This window comes from Coturnix japonica, chromosome 4, assembly GCF_054131305.1.
Source record: "Coturnix japonica strain WE chromosome 4, WE-NBRP24, whole genome shotgun sequence".
Classification (NCBI taxonomy): domain Eukaryota; kingdom Metazoa; phylum Chordata; class Aves; order Galliformes; family Phasianidae; genus Coturnix; species Coturnix japonica.
Window position 1 is genome coordinate 75,112,952 of NC_140666.1, and position 15,420 is coordinate 75,128,371.

At 44.4% G+C, this 15,420-nt stretch overlaps 1 protein-coding gene across 2 annotated transcripts in view; it reads left to right on the forward strand.

Moving 5' to 3' along the window:
• Positions 1-374: 374 nt before the first annotated feature.
• The window catches only part of PPARGC1A (PPARG coactivator 1 alpha), a 338,264-nt gene continuing 323,218 nt past the window's right edge, over positions 375-15,420 (forward strand). Inside the window, exon 1 of one of the 2 annotated variants that reach the window (XM_015862902.3) lies at positions 375-884. In XM_015862902.3, the coding sequence (XP_015718388.1) occupies positions 798-884 (87 nt within the window). In that variant the 5' untranslated portion in view covers positions 375-797. The remainder of the gene's footprint in view (positions 885-15,420) is intronic. The other variant, XR_014945485.1, reaches the window with a different exon arrangement.

Below are 15,420 nucleotides of genomic sequence, written 5' to 3' on the forward strand. Positions count from 1 at the left end.
GCTGCTGCCCGGCGGCCCCTCCGTGCCAGACCCGCACCCCGACCGCTCCGGCTCCCGCTCTCCGTGCCGCTCCGACAGCCACGGCCGCCCGCGGGACTCCCCGCTGCTCGGGGCAGCGCCTTCCCCGAGCGAAAGAAAAGCCAAAATCGAACCCGCGTGCTGCGAGCCGCAGCCCGAAGGGATGCCGAAGGGATGCCGAAGGGATGCTGAAGGGATGCCGAAGGGATGCCCCGGGGTAGAGCGGGGCGTTGGGCTGGGCTACGGAGCCCCAACTTTTCGGGGGCGGGGCGGGGGGGGCGGGCCGCGGCGGGAGGCCGGGCCGCGCTGCGCTGCGCGGGGGAGGCGCGGCGCCACTTGCCCGCTGCTCGGCCGCCGCGCTGCGGCCGCGGGTCCCCCCGGAGCCCCGCGCTGCCGGCGCCGCGGCGGAGGTCGGGCGGAGGGGATGGCGGCGCTGCGCGGTGCGGTGCCGGCGGCCGCAGCGCTGCCCGCTCCCGGCGGCGGCGGAGCGAGCGCGCACACGTGACGCGGCGCTCGGTGCTCCTACACCGCCGCGCACACACACACACACACATACACATACACACGCTCACACACACGCACACCCGGCGCTGCCCTCGGCTCCTCCGGCCGTGTTCTCCGCCTCCCGCTCCCGTCCGCACTCGTCCCCCGGCCGCGCAGGGCGAAGCGCGCTCCGAGGCGGCAGCACCGGCACCGGCGGCGGCGACCGCGAAAGAGGCGGCGAGAGTTCGCGTGCACCGGCTGCTGCGTGCCCGCCCGGCGAGCGGTGCGCCCGGAGGATGGCCGGCTGCGGGCTGTCTGAAGACGCGTTCTTCTCCTCCTTCTTTTACAACTACACCGCCTCCTGGGAGACCTCCTACAACCAGGTGAGCCGGGCGCTCGGCTCGCAGCCGGCGGTCGGGAGCAGCCCCGTTTTAGTGCCACGCGTGCCCGGCAGCCCCGCAGGACGGGGAGAGCCGCGCTGCCCGGCGGAGCTCTGCGGGGCGAGGGGACCCCTTCCCCTCCGTTGCGGCCGCGGGTGCCCTCCCGGGGCTCCTTTCGGGCCGGACGAAGGAGTTGGGCGCTGCCGGGCGCTGCCCCCCAGCCCCGTGCACCGAACTTTGATGACTGTGCAGTGCGGGGCACGCTCCGGGCCGGGCCCTCCCGCGGGGCGGGGGCGGCTGCCGGGTGCGAGGGAGGGTCGGGCGTTGTGCCCGAGGGGCAGCGAGCCGTGCCGGGAGGCTTCGGAGCGGCGGTACTTAATACCGCCCTAGTCTGCTGCCCCCGCTGCTCGCTCGCTGCGACTCTACGGCGCTGCTTGAAGGGGTCCCGGCGCCGGCGGGGGTGGAAAAGTTGAGCGGAAGGGGCGGCGGCGTGCGGCCGGGGCTCCGCTGCCCTCCGCGGGGCTCGGGAGAGCCGCGCATCCCCGCTCTCCGTAGGTTACACGGCGCGGCCGGGGCTGAGATCAGCGCTGCCGTTCCCACCTCCAGCAGCGGGCTGCGAGGAGCGCGCAGCTCCGCTGGGTGCCGGCGGGGCTGCTGGTGCCTCTCGAGGGGCTTTTAGGTGCGGGGAGCGGGCGCTCGGACGCCTCGTGGCACGTAACGTGCCGGAGCCCCGACAAGTTGTGAGGGGCGGTTTGCGGGGCGCGGCCGCCGGGGGCTCCGTGACGGCCGCTGGGTGCCCGCACTGCCCGCCCGGCGCCGGGAGTCGGGCTGTGCCGGGCGGGCGGGCGCGTAAAGCCGGGCGCATCCCGCACTCAGCTCCGTGCGGGCGGTGCGTGCCCCGGTACCGCGGTAACGAGAGCGGCGGGGACGGGAGGGCTGTGCCGCTACAAAGGCGGCGTCACACCGAGCTCCTTTGAAGCCACCGGAGGAGGGAAATGGTTGGGAACGCAGACAATAAAATCAGGTTTAAACCAGTTCCCCCATCTAAAGTTAGTTTCGTTCCGTAGCGAAACCCAGTTCCGTGGCATTGTTAGGAGGCTCCTTTGGTCCTCGTAGGAGAACGAGCCCGTGGCACAGTGAAAGGCAGAGAAGTGCCGGCAGACCCGGAGCGGCTTTATCCTGAGTGCTGGCGCTGAGGGGAAGGCAGGGAGGTGATCTGGGATGCGAAGGGTCTATTTATAGAAGGGCTGTGTACACCGTAGGATATATAGACAAAGTTGAATTAAATATGCATGATTAGGAGAAGAGTTCAGGAGGAGGAGGTGTGATGGCTACATGGGATCAGAGGAGCTCGCACCACTTTGGGGATGAGGATGAGAAGGATTTTTAAGACACGCGTTCTTTCTGGTGCTGAGGGCTCCTTTCTATTTTCATCCTTCCCATATTACGCTCGCATTTACATCAGTCAGGCTCACCAGCTGAGGATTAGCGGCACATGTTAGTCTGAATATGAAATCAAAATGAATGTGAGATTTTGCTGCAAATAGATTTCCTCCCAAGTTTTAACACTTAGGAAGGCAGGCTTGGCTTAAAGCTGACAGTCAGCCATGTTCACGTTTGTTTGTTTTACCTGAACGGCATCCAAAAAGGCAAAGAAAAAAAAAAAGCTTGCAAACCATTTCTTCTTGCTAAATATAGCAACGTTGCCGGCGCAGGGTTTGTTCCGTGTGCTCCTTTTAAAACAAAACGGCAAACGGAGAAACTCTAAAGCAAAGTGCTGAGATGAGAAGATGGGTTGACTGCTGGAAAAGTAGGTTTTATTCCTGGATCGATACGGTGCACTCTCAACACGTAGCGCAAGGTAAAAGGATCCTTTGTGTAACGGCAGTTCGGCCGTAGCTTACACGGGGTCTTTTCCTGGCATCTCAGAACAGGACTTAATAACGGAGCCCGTTAGGTTGGAGAGAGCAGAGGTTTCTTCCAGAATCACGGTGTGACATCCAACGGCTCTGAAAGCAGACGGGATGTTTGCACACAGGGCTGAGCACTCGGTTCCCAGCTGGTCTACTTTGATGCGTTATTACAGCTCATTTTTAAGCACAGCGTTACACGAGTGATTTGTTGGTAATGCCCTTGGAAGAAACTTTCCCCATTTGCATATTAAATTCAAAAGTGCATCACAGAGAAGCTCACATGAGAGAAACTGTGTGCAGAAGCTTGATGGAGTCTGTTTTGAATCCAGTTCTGAGATAGTCTTCTGGAAAATGGGGCTCCGTGATAGTTACAAATATGACTTCTTGGCTGTTCTAAAGAAAACTCCAACAGCGTGAGCTGTGATCCTCAAATGTGGTATCTATTTTACCAGCTGTTTTGGTGGAGGCACTTCACCAACATGACAGATTTTAGGCTAAGCCAACTCACAGATGTAAACCCTGACAACTGGCCTGTGATGGCACAGCCTTATCTGTATTGTCTTTGCCAACCTGTGTAAACTGGAGCCGAAGGAACGTCCAGCAGATTTCCTATTGAATCATCCTGAGATCTGCAGTTTATGCTGTCAATAAAGATGCTACTTCTTGCTCTTTGTATTGTATTTGTTCCCCACCAACTTCCTGAGTCTTGCTGAAAATCTCTCCCTGTCTGTCTCTTCATTAGTGGTCTTAGGAACATACATTTCCAAGCACTGTAGAGGGGGGTGTTTGGCCTTGGAAGAGCAGTAGTTATATTCTTGGGCACGACCTATCTTTCCTTGCTGAACTGACAGCATATTTGTATTAATTATTTTTCACTCTCCAGCCCAGAACTGTCTGCGTTGTTGTATTACTGAATCTGTATGGTTGGGAAGTGCTTGGGAATCATTTGAAATGTAATTGTTGAGGAACAAAATTGTGTGACTAAGGCATAAATCTGGATGCTTATTTTAATTCGGCCTCGAGGAAATCCCTGCAGTATAGAAGTAAAATGAGCGTGTTACCGAATTACTGCCAGTATTTCAGAGATTTCCCTGCACTGTGCACGGGGGGCTGGTTACCTGGCACCATCGCTTCGTGCTGTGTCCTCAGAAGGGGCTGTGCTTTATACAATACGCTTGTATGGGATGTGTTTTGTGGATGTAGGTAAGCTGGTGAAGGATGAATCTAAGGGCTGGCTTTGTGGCTTGCCTTTTTGTCTTTCCATGCCTGAAAGCAGAAGCACCCCAGTGGGATCAGAGCATTCACCCCTCATTTTTGATGGTGCTTTTTCAATGTGTATTGCTCATACACATTTTCCTCTTCTAGCCTAGAGTAGGTCAAGTGGTTCCATATCAGGCCTGGCCCATAACCAATGAGACTTTTTGACATATTTTACTTACAGTTTCTGGATTATTAGTAGTGCTATTATTTTGTTTGAATAACAGAACTGGGAGTGTGTGCAGGTGTGAAAAAATATGAACTGAGGTGTCAGTGCTCAGCTCTTGTGTGACATACAGCGTGTGTGTACACTTATGGGTGTTGGATGAGAGATACTTTATTGGACAACAGGCTGAGAGTTTTGTAGACCTTCTTAAATGGGAGAAGACTTTTACTCATTGCTCTATCTTATTTGGCCTGGAAAATCAGTGGGGTAAAACGGTCATTCCATTGCCGCTATATTTTATCGAAGCGTGTGATGTTTCTGCAGATTCAAAAGGCACAGAACTAAGTTAGGAAAGAGCAGCAGTGCTGGTTCAGTATTCACAGAACAGACTTAGTGATTAACAAGTTATTCCCAATATTTGGATATTTCCTTGACTTTATATGCAGGGGGCAATGTGTGCTGGTGCACAGGGTGGGAAAATGGGGCACAGTAAAACTGAAAGTGAAACTGAAGGGACTGAGCGTCCCAACAGAGGGTGAGCAGCGGGATACTGAGAAGTAAGCTAGTCTGGGCTTAAGTAATTCAGGTATCAATGATAAAACAAAAAACAAACTTAATAAAAAAATAAATTAAAACATTTCTTTCAGAGAGTGATGGACGAATCTGTCATTCAGTACATGAATTTTAAGCTATGTCAATCTCCAGCGATAAGTGGTACCGTGTATGACGAATGGTACCGTGTATTTTCAAGGGTTGGGATCACTGTAGCGTAGCATTGTAGAGGGCAGGTTTCAAAACATGTCTTCTGTCCACTTCCTGTGTTATTGTTCTGGCTGTTGCTTAATAATCTGCAGTCTGGTTGTACATACGGTACATTCTGATGGTAGGCTTACCTGGCAGAAAAGCACAGTTTAAACTGGGTGCAGGTAAAGAGCAAAGCAGGTACATAGTGGTGCAGCAGAGCAAAATAACATGCAACATATGGGCAAAAGGATTTTGTTAGGCTTTTTTTCTTTTTTTGCATCTCACTTTGAAAGCAAATCTCAGGTGCAGATTTTAAGGTACGGTCATGTCTGTGATGAAGCATTTTAGTGCTTTATCCATAAGGCAGGATCCTGAAAAATAGTTAAGCGGGGAAGAAAATGTCAGTAGTTCTGGCAATGTATTCTGTAGGAAGAGGGCAGGGAGTTCTGAGCTGGTCAGATGTTCATGTGGTCTAAGCAGAAATGTAAAAGTGCAGGGTTTGCATTGGAATGAGAACGGGGTCATCCACCCTTTGTACTCATCATCAGGGAAGCAGAACCTTCTTCCAGAGAGACCATAGGAAATCAATGCGTACACTTTGCTAGTGTAGAGATAAATGTGTACTGCAGAAGGGTATTAAATATAAAAGGGCAACAGTAAAATGATTTACTATGTGAAGCAGTGGAACTTTCTTTTGGTCACCTAAAAAGCAATTTTCTTTCTTCCTTTTTCCTTTTCTTTCTTTCTTTTTTTTTTTTTTTTTTTTTTTTTGATAACATAATTGTATTTCCTAATACTAATATCCGAAGAAAAGCTGGCAAGCAAATTGTTTTGCTGGGATTTGAGCTGTATAATGTAAGCTGGGCGAGACTTGTTGACAAATGGCAGCTTATTTAAAAATATACACTTGTTTTTGAACCTATTATCTGGCATTTATCATTTAGATTATAATCATCTGACCTGACTTACCAAAAGTTAATGGCTTTTTTAGTATGTTTTTCCTGAGGCAACGTGGATGCTTGCAATCCAGTTTGTCTCGCTATGACCAGAAGGTATCACTGAGGGATACCAGCACAACGGATGCACAGAGGAGAGAACCTGACGTACGTTTAGGTGTAGAGGCTTAATGAAATGTGGAAGAGCAGGTGCACAGTCCTAATGTGCTGGTGGTTTTTTATTTCCTCTGATGTGTCTGTTTGCTGTGTGAGCAAATCTTCTTGTACATTTGAAACCTATAGGACTGTAAAATTGCTAAAAAGGAAGGAAAGCCAATACTTCTACAACATTTTTTTTTGCCTTAGGCTCCGTGTTTGCTACAAATGGCAGTTACTGTGTCTATTCCAAAGCTAAAATTCATCTGAAAAGAGATTAATAACAGAGTGGCTCATGGTCTGGATATGGCATTTGTGACATGGCGGTCCTGATCTGGGAGGAGAAATGGAGCAAGCTGCTGGGGATGTGGGGTAAAAGGTGTGCTGACACCAGCCCCTCTCTTGGGAGCAGGACAGTGCTGCAACCTGCACATTCTGACTGCGGTGCTTTGGTTTACGTTATAGATGGGTCTGTCGGTAGATGAGTGGCATTCCTTTTGGGCAGAACTGAACTGGGAGTTGTACTCCAGGGAGCTCTTCTAACGCCATTTGACATACGAAATGAATGTTACACTGGTGAGATGAGGCCATTACTAGGATAAACAGACCTTGCTCTCAGGTGTGTGGTGTGAAGCATTGTGCCCACGTCGCATCCTCTGCAGCAGCTGTTGGGCTGCTTGCAGTTCTGCAATGCTGGCTGGTGTGGGCAGTCCCTGAGCATGGTGCAGCTTGTCTCGCAGGGAGCTCACGAAGGCCACATTTGGGAAGCTGGTTGGGAAGCTCGCGGGGTAGGATGGGCGCTGACATGCATCCTTACCTCGCAATCACAAGGCCATTATTCTTTCCCTCAAAAAGGGGTAGTTTGTGTTGGCATGGAGAGAAAAGGTTCATTTGATTGCTTGTAATATAACACATGAGCGAGTAAGTGGCACTGGTACTTTGGCTCACAAAAGCCCTCCACATTTTTAACCCGTTTTATTATTTGCAAGAGCAATTTAGTTCCTAATGTTAACAATGAGTGATTATGATTCTGTACTTCCGTTTACAGCATAAATTAGCATTTTGTTTTCCATTACAGCTTTTGAATGAGGAATTATAATGTATAATTTGCTGCAAATAGATGTTATCATCTCTTTGGATGTGAACAACCACATAAACTTGAGCAAATGATAAAAATGGAATCAATTACTTCTCAAATGGAAGTAGTTTACAAACCTTCAGATATAAAATGGCAATGGTAGCTGGTTATTGTAACAAATAATTAGTTTTTTTTTAAAACAACATTTATTGAATTCCATTGACAATTTAGTAATTGTTTATAGAGGGTTTAAGCGTCCCCCTCGCAAAATAACACGCCGCCACTTTTAAAACTGAACAGTGCCTCTCTAGTCTTTGTTTCAAGCTTTCATCATGGATGTTCACTTGTATGAACTGTCCAGGAGGGGAGCACTGGGCCACAGATGGCACTGATGATGCAGAGAGAGCTTCACAGCAATCTGGGATTAAAAGACTGAGATTCAAACTGATCAGAAGTAGAAGAGAGAAGGGAAGGGTATGTGTTTGAGGCAGCATCCAAAGCCTACTGAAGGTGATGTGAGTTTTTTCTGCTGCTTTGGAACTGATGGTTTAGGTCCTGGCTGTGGGAAGGAATAAGAGGAGTAGGAAGGAGATGTTACTGTAGTCAATGAAGCACGTTGCATTTCTACTTGGATTCACCAGCATTTTTACAAAGGGTTCCTTGATGATACCATACTGTGTGTGACGCACTCCCTGGTTGACCATCATGTATTGATTTTTCTCATCCCACTCCTCATCTTGCAGCCACTTAAAAATACACACAATTCAAGATCCCTATTTTGCCGCGTTTGGTGCTTTAGATTTTATGACTTCTTGTTGATCCTTTTTAAGGCCTTTTGGTAATTTGTCTTTTCCATGTTTGCTATGCTATAAGGACTCTTTCTGTTCACAAATGATACCAGACTTCATGCTTGTCTGGGTTGATTCTCAGCAGCACTTCACCCTTTTACTGAGAGATGGTGAACCAGTAGAGAAGATTATTTAAGCTTTTCTCTACCTGTCCTTTTGAAGGCTGTTATTATCTAATCCTTAAAAATGAGTAGATTTATTTTGTGCATGGACAGCTATGGAACAAGCTGGAGAAAAACCAGTCATCACTCTGACTGCTCTGTTCTTCAGTCTGTAGACCAGATAAACAATAGCTTTTTATTCTTTTAATAATTAAAAAAAAAAAAAAAAAAAAAAAAGAAAAAGAAAAAAAAGACTAATGAGGTCCTTTTCTTCACTCTAAAACGCTATAGATGCAAGTAATTATGGAGGAAAAAATGTGGTTGATAAAATGGAAGTAGTGTAACTTGCGGTTCAGGGTACTCTGTTCAGCATTAGAACCGTTTCCTGAAGCCATAGTGCTGATGGTAAGTTTTCACCCAAACTTTTCTCCTGCTCTCCCATACCCTCCCTTGGACTGGGGAAGGATGGGAATGTTATGACCCTGTGTATCTGCAGTGTGGCTTTTAGGCTTGTTGAAGCTTGGAATGGGCATCTATTGTAGCAGTCGTTCCTGAAGGGCTGCTGGCTTGGTTTTTGAAATGCGTGCATGGCTCCATAAAATATATCCTGTTCTCATGGGGGGCTCCTGGATCCAATAGTTTACAATCACAGAGGTATATTTGGATTGAAAAAACTCACTCCAACTATACAGCCTGCTTCAACCATTTCTTTCTTTCTGTTTTTTTTTCTCCTTAAGAATCAGATTGCACATGACTTGAAGTACCTGCTGAACTTTGACTTTTTATTCATGAGGCTTACTCATTATATCTGCCTGCTACCTCTGTATGCTCATAGTTTGCTTAGGCCTAGATCCAGCAGACCACTTGATTTCTCATCTGTAATTGCTTGAAGTCAAAAGAACCACTTAAAATGTGTGTGGTGTATTGGACTGGGGTTTAGACAGTTGTATTTTCAGGTCAAAGAATCTTGCTTCCTTCTTGTTTGTTAAGCACTTAGTATACTTGCAGTACATTAGAAGTATTGATGGTAATTATAGCAGTGGCAACAAGAAAGAACAATGAAGAGATCAAGGAACCCCAGCAATGTTTACAGTACTGTTTACTGCCCGTTTGGCTTATTTCTTTATTAGATGGATTTGCAAATAAAAGATGATTCCTTTTTCCTTTACTAAGAAGAAGATCCAGGAATGGAATGAGTGGTAGTGCATTAAGACCCGAGATTTTGTACAGTGACAGAAAGCTGAGCATGAAAGATAGTTAAGGACAGGAAACTCCTTCTGGAGTGTAAGCAAGGCTTAAAAAAAAAAAAAAAAAAAAAAAAAAAAGAAAAAGGTTGAAAACATGCAAAGGTATTTAAAATAAATAAAAAAATATAAGTAGGACACACACATACACTTCAGTGCTTAAGCTGTTTACAGCAATGAGTGAATGAGCTACTGACCAAAGAAAGGCAGAAAACAAAAGTGAGGTTGCACTTCCAGCCTTCTTTATTTTCATCCAAGAGACTGTTAATTGCTGGAGGATTAAAATAATTCCTATTTGAGGGTAGGAAATGATAACAGTAGGCAGAGGCTTGGATGCTCCAGCTATATGAGGAACAGTGAAAGGAATACTTCTTTGTTTGCATGATGTCAAAACCAGAAGAAGGAGAAGGGGGGAAGAAAAAAGGGAGGAGAGGCTTGTGGCTCTTTGATGTTACTTTCAGAATAAAAATAATACTGTAAAAGAACCGACATAATCTTTTTCTATTTATCTAAATCCTATTTTTCTAAAGAGTTAGGGCAGCCTTGTTAATTGATTTTTTTCTGACACTCATAATAACAGTTGTATTAAAAATTATTTACAAAGGACTTTTTTTTTTTTTTTTTTTTTTTTTTCTTTTGGAAGCTGGAGCCTGCTGTAGAAAAGAGGGTAGAGAGTGGATTATTGTACATCACTGTTCTCAGAGAACCATAATCTGCTTGATGGGTAACGTGCACGTTGTACTCTTGCATTGCCCGTTTACAGCCAGTGGGGTCTTTCTGGTAAGATGTGCTGTTCTAGTAGCAATAGCACCAGGGTATCTTGTGCCCTTTCAGTATAAATAAAGGTTGTCCTAACAGCTGCTCAGATTGTGCTGGCATAGTATCTGTCTTTGCTGGACTGCCAGTTTCTGGCTGGAGTATTTTAACATGCTGAAGCTTTTCTCTGGTTACCAGTGGTTGAATTATTTCCAGCTGTGAAAACAGATGTGCAGCTTTTTTTGGGAAGAAGAGTTATTATGGGAGGTTTGTGAATTGCTCCTTTTCTTTAATTTTAGTTTTTTAGCTTTATTTGGGGTAAGAGGATGCATTTAGACAAAAATTTTATTAGCATGAAGTACATCATTTTAAGGAGAATTTTGGCCATACCACGGCAAAGGATGCATGTTGCTTGCCTCATTACATCTTAAAACATGTTAAAAATGACAATAGGAAATACTTGGTATCTAAATGAATGGTTGTTGGTGTTAATATAAAACTGGCAAATAAAAATGAGTGAATTATCTTAGTGTATATTGTATATTAATGTGGTATTTTGGACATTTTATGAGACAGCTTGCAGTCTTTCCAAATCTGTATGGGCAAACACTTTCCATGTCTCATTCAGTTTTTTTTTATTCATCTTTGGCTTTTGTCTTTGTTGAAAGGAATTCTCTAGGTGAAAACTCTGAAAAGCACTACCCATTTTGTACCTTTATCATTGATGTCTGCCTGTCTTTCCATCTGCTGGTACAGGCACAACACAGTTGGTGTGGAAAAGGAGACTTTCTATGAGAGAACTTAGCTTTGTGATTTCTTTTTTTGCTCTTGATTGTTAGGTAAAATAAGTGGTGATGGATGAAACCAGAACTGACAGCAACTCAAATTTTGTGACTCTTGTGAGTAAGTGTTCTACAAAATGTATTTGGAATGATGATGGAGAGTCTATTATCAATTGTAAAATACTCATGGAGGTAGCAAACATATGTACCTATGAAACCACCCAACCCATATTCTGCTCCAACTATGCTGTCTTACAGTTCACAGAGCGTTTCATACCTGGTGCTTTGGATGCATTCCCTCTGAGAGGGTCTTGGAGGAAAGCGTTATGTGTTCAGAATAGTGTGATGTGTGCCTGGGTCTTGCAGGAAATAATGTACTTCTCTTCCAAAATCACAGCAGGCTGAACAATGATTTCAGATTTATCTCTGAAGGGTTTTTATAACTGCTGTGTAACCAGAATGCTCGTGAATTAGCAGTTGCTCAGAATGAAGAACTGATGTGGCAGTGTGATGTGCAGTGCAAGATTCTAAGACCTTACTGTATTATATTCTTATTTTTAAATGTATTTTTTCCAGATCTTAACTATATGGGCTGTGTTTGTCCCAACAGTTGCCAACAGTTGTAGGTCTCAAGATATGGTGATTTCTACTGTCTTGAAGAATGTTCTCAGATTGAAAAAAAAAAAACAAAACAAAGCTGAAATTTCCTACTATGATGTTTAATTAGATCTTGTCACCAGGGGAAGCGTTTGCTTTTTTTTTTTAGGGATTCTTTTTATAAAAGACTTTTTTTGTTGTTGAAAATTATGAATTATTAGACAAAAAGCAAGAGAATAAAGGGACCAGAGCATAGAGGAAACTTTTTTTATAGGCGTATTTATTCTTCTGTAGTTTAGAAGATGTAAAATGAAGTGACAACAAAAATCAGATCTGTATTTGATTAGTAATCAAAAGGTTATTAATAGTGCTGATTACTTCAGCTTAGTTATGTCTGTTCTAGTATTACTCTTACTTGGTTGCTACAGTAATCAAGCTTATTGTAAGCCCTTATCTTTGACCAACCAGAAGAAATCATGAAAGGAAATAATTGTTTAGTGACAAAGACTTTGATAACAGCGTGGCTCTTATGTGGGAGACAGGGAGATAACACTGTCTGAAGGAAAGGATATAACCAAGGTAGCCGAGGTGATAAATTCTTCAGCTGTCTCATCATCAGTGGTAAAATATACAGCAAATTAAAGACATCTTTTCAAAAATCATCTTAGGATCTGATACTATTTGTAATTTGCACCTTCACATTTGCGTGAGTAGAGGGAGGTGAGGAGATTTGGATTTGAGAATAGTAGTTTTGTAAAGCTGCATGTTTAGCCTCTGAGAAAGACCAGATGATGCACCCATTACTTATTATCTGGTTATCTCTGTCTTGAAGCTGAAGTCAGTGTTTGACTTGTATTTGACCAGAAGATTTTGCAGACATTAGGTATTCATTTGAAGAAAGGCATCAAGATACGTGATGGTAGAACCTTTGACACGTACTGTACTGGTTAATCATTCTCATTATTTGCTTTCTTTACAGTGCTCTGTTTTTCATTAATGTTGTTCAGAATTCATTTTCTAGGAAGAGATTCTCTTTGTGACTTGATATGGTATGTAGGAAATCTATCTTTTTGGGTTTTTTCCTACCTCAAAACTAGTTTTACCAAAGCCATCGTTGAGTTGTCTTTTTGCTAAGCTGATCAGTGACCTCTTCAAGACTGTACTGGAGGATGTTGTTTGCAGACATCAAGTATATTTTGGTAACTTTTTTGTTTTCCTTCCAATTTATTTATATTTCTTTCCCTTCTGGCAAGTTGGTTGTCAGAAATATGGCGCAATGTTTCAGTATTGCTCTTTTCCGTGCTCTCAGCACTGAAGAGAAGAACTCGCTTAACCTGCATCTTCACTCTGTTCAAGATTCAGATTACTTACTGAAAGCACAGTTGAGTCTGAGATCTGCAAACCTTGCCATCTTTACCACACTGTCATTGTGCAAGATATGGTCTTTTAATATGTACATTCGATACCTCTTCTGCTCATTACTCTGCAGCTCACTACTTTGTTATATTCAAGCATGTTTTGTTGAAAGAGCCTTTCTCCATGCGAGTGATTCTTTGCCACTCTGATTTCTGTGCACTGATTTTGTCATTAATGTCTTTAAATGTCTGATACATTGAGTGGCAGGAAGCCTAGCACCAGGCCTTGCTGGGACCCAGGAGAAACATCTCAACTCTGTGCTAATTCCTCATCGACAAGTGTTTTGTAATATCTCTCTTAGCCCCATTTTAATGCACTTAATGTACTCTTATATAGCATCTTCTTAATACTTAAATCTCAAAGTCATGCTGTAATAAATCAGCTGCCTTGCAGAAAGTCTTCTGCAGATGCATAATTAGTGAACAAGTAGTCTTATCAAATATTTGAGTTAAAATTACTGGATATTTTTAGTGATGAGACGCCAGTCCTCTAGTTAAGTTACACTACTTAGTTTCTGCTCCTCCCAGGAAAGTTATATTTTCACATTCATTGTTTATAAATGAGCATTTTTTAATTAACTCTGGATCTTTGAGTCAGTACTTGGCTTTTCACATGCTTACAGTGCCTGCACCAAGGAGGGAATGATAGATGCATTGTGTGGGAGCAAGGCTTTCTGTGTGATACGTATTACGTATGTGCCACTTAGCCAGCTTGTTGTGTGCCCCCTCAGTAGCATCCCAGTGCCTACCTCTTTTTGTAGGTAGTGCACTTAGAACTACAAATGTATGTAGCACTGGCTTGAACTGGGAAAAACTGAGCAAAAATAAATCTTTTGGGTAGTCTTGGCTCCTGAGACCTTGTGAAGCTGGGTTACAGAAAGTGTTACCAATTGTCACAAGAACTGTAACAGTGTCTCCTTACAGTGTGTTGTTACAATGTTTGTTAAGTAAAGGTGAAGCTTTGGAGGCCTGCTGCGTACATATATATATATGTATGTATTTTTTAACTAAGCCATGCACACTCGGTCTGTTATCCAGCCCAGCACAGGGATTTGACTTCATGCTGGAGCTGAAAGGTGGAACAGGCCTATGCTGGTATCTGCGAGACAGAACAGCCTGAAATAATTCCTTGTAAACACTCAGCAGCCACTGAGTGTTCTGATCTGGAAGTGATGACTGTATTTAGAGCTGAGTCCAGAGGGCTTATGGTAACATTTGTCAGAGGTGCTGAGTCTTATTTTCTGAAAGCACGTGTGTGAGAAGCAAGGTGCCTTTCAGTAAGGCTCTAGGTAAGCTCTCTGGAAATGCGTAGTGCTGTGTAGGAATATTTGAGACAGTTCTAAATGAACTAGCTCAGATAACAAAAGCAGCAGAGGGGTGCACTTAAGTATACCTGTGGGTTGGTTACTGCAGTAGGCAAAGCATGTCAGCGGACCAGCATTGTCTGCTGCTCGGGCAGGGGGAGAGGTCAGATATTTCAGCTTTTACAAATGAAATTGTAATGAGAGATTGAAGCACTGTCCTGCTGATTTGGTGTTTAATGTTCTCCCCAGCATCTTCCTGTTAGGGAGTAGCACAATGTGTGGCATTTAGTATGCACTTAATCTCTCTTTTGTTTTTAAACAGAACGTCTTCAACTGGTAGCAGCTTTAATAATTATATGAGTAGGATTACAGGGACAAAAGCAAATGGGAGAAGACAATATAGCAACGCTTTATACTTATATATTGGTTTTCTTTCACTTGGGAACTCGAGGGCTATTGCTTTTGGTTGCCAAATGTTAGGCTGATTGTTTTCAAGGTGAAGCTGTACTATGCTGCTTTGAACTGATACAGCATGATTAAGGTAATAAGTAAGTGCCACTTAATTGGAACAGGCCTGATCAGAAGACATTCCAGGTAACTGATTTAAGCCAAACAATACTTAATTGCAGTGACTGTTGCTTAATGGGATGGTAATTATGTGCATCGGGGATGCCTTCAGATGATTCATTGGTGGTTGGCTCTTTTGTGTCTCCCTCAATGTTGGCTTTTTTCTGTTATTCAAAACAGTTTTCATAAGCAGCCATGATGCATTCAGAAAGAGGGTAAACCATTACCACAGGTTGGCTTTTGATAGTTCTGTGCCAGAGCTTTAAATTCAAATTGCCTAAAAGCATAAAGCCTCTCGTTAGCCTTGACGACCTGTTTACTTCTTCTCTAGATTTTGAACTGTTGGTTTTGCATAACGCGGGTACGTTTTAGTGATAACTCCTGCAAGGAATGACTTTTAATGATAGGAACATATTCAAGAGGTTCTCGTTATTTAGAAAATGGCCACGTTTCCCTGTTAGCAGATCTTCTACAGGCAGAAATCAGGCCAGTATTTTTATTAGGAACCTCAGAACCCATCTGCATGGCTTCTTCAAAAAATGAAAGGGTGCTGCAGGATCTGCTGGATTACACTTCCTCCTGCTCCTCCTTTTCTCATTACCTCCTCCCTTCAAGGAATATTTAAGAAAGAATTTCAGTGACACATAAAAGGTGGCACAGGAGACTTTGTTGGAAA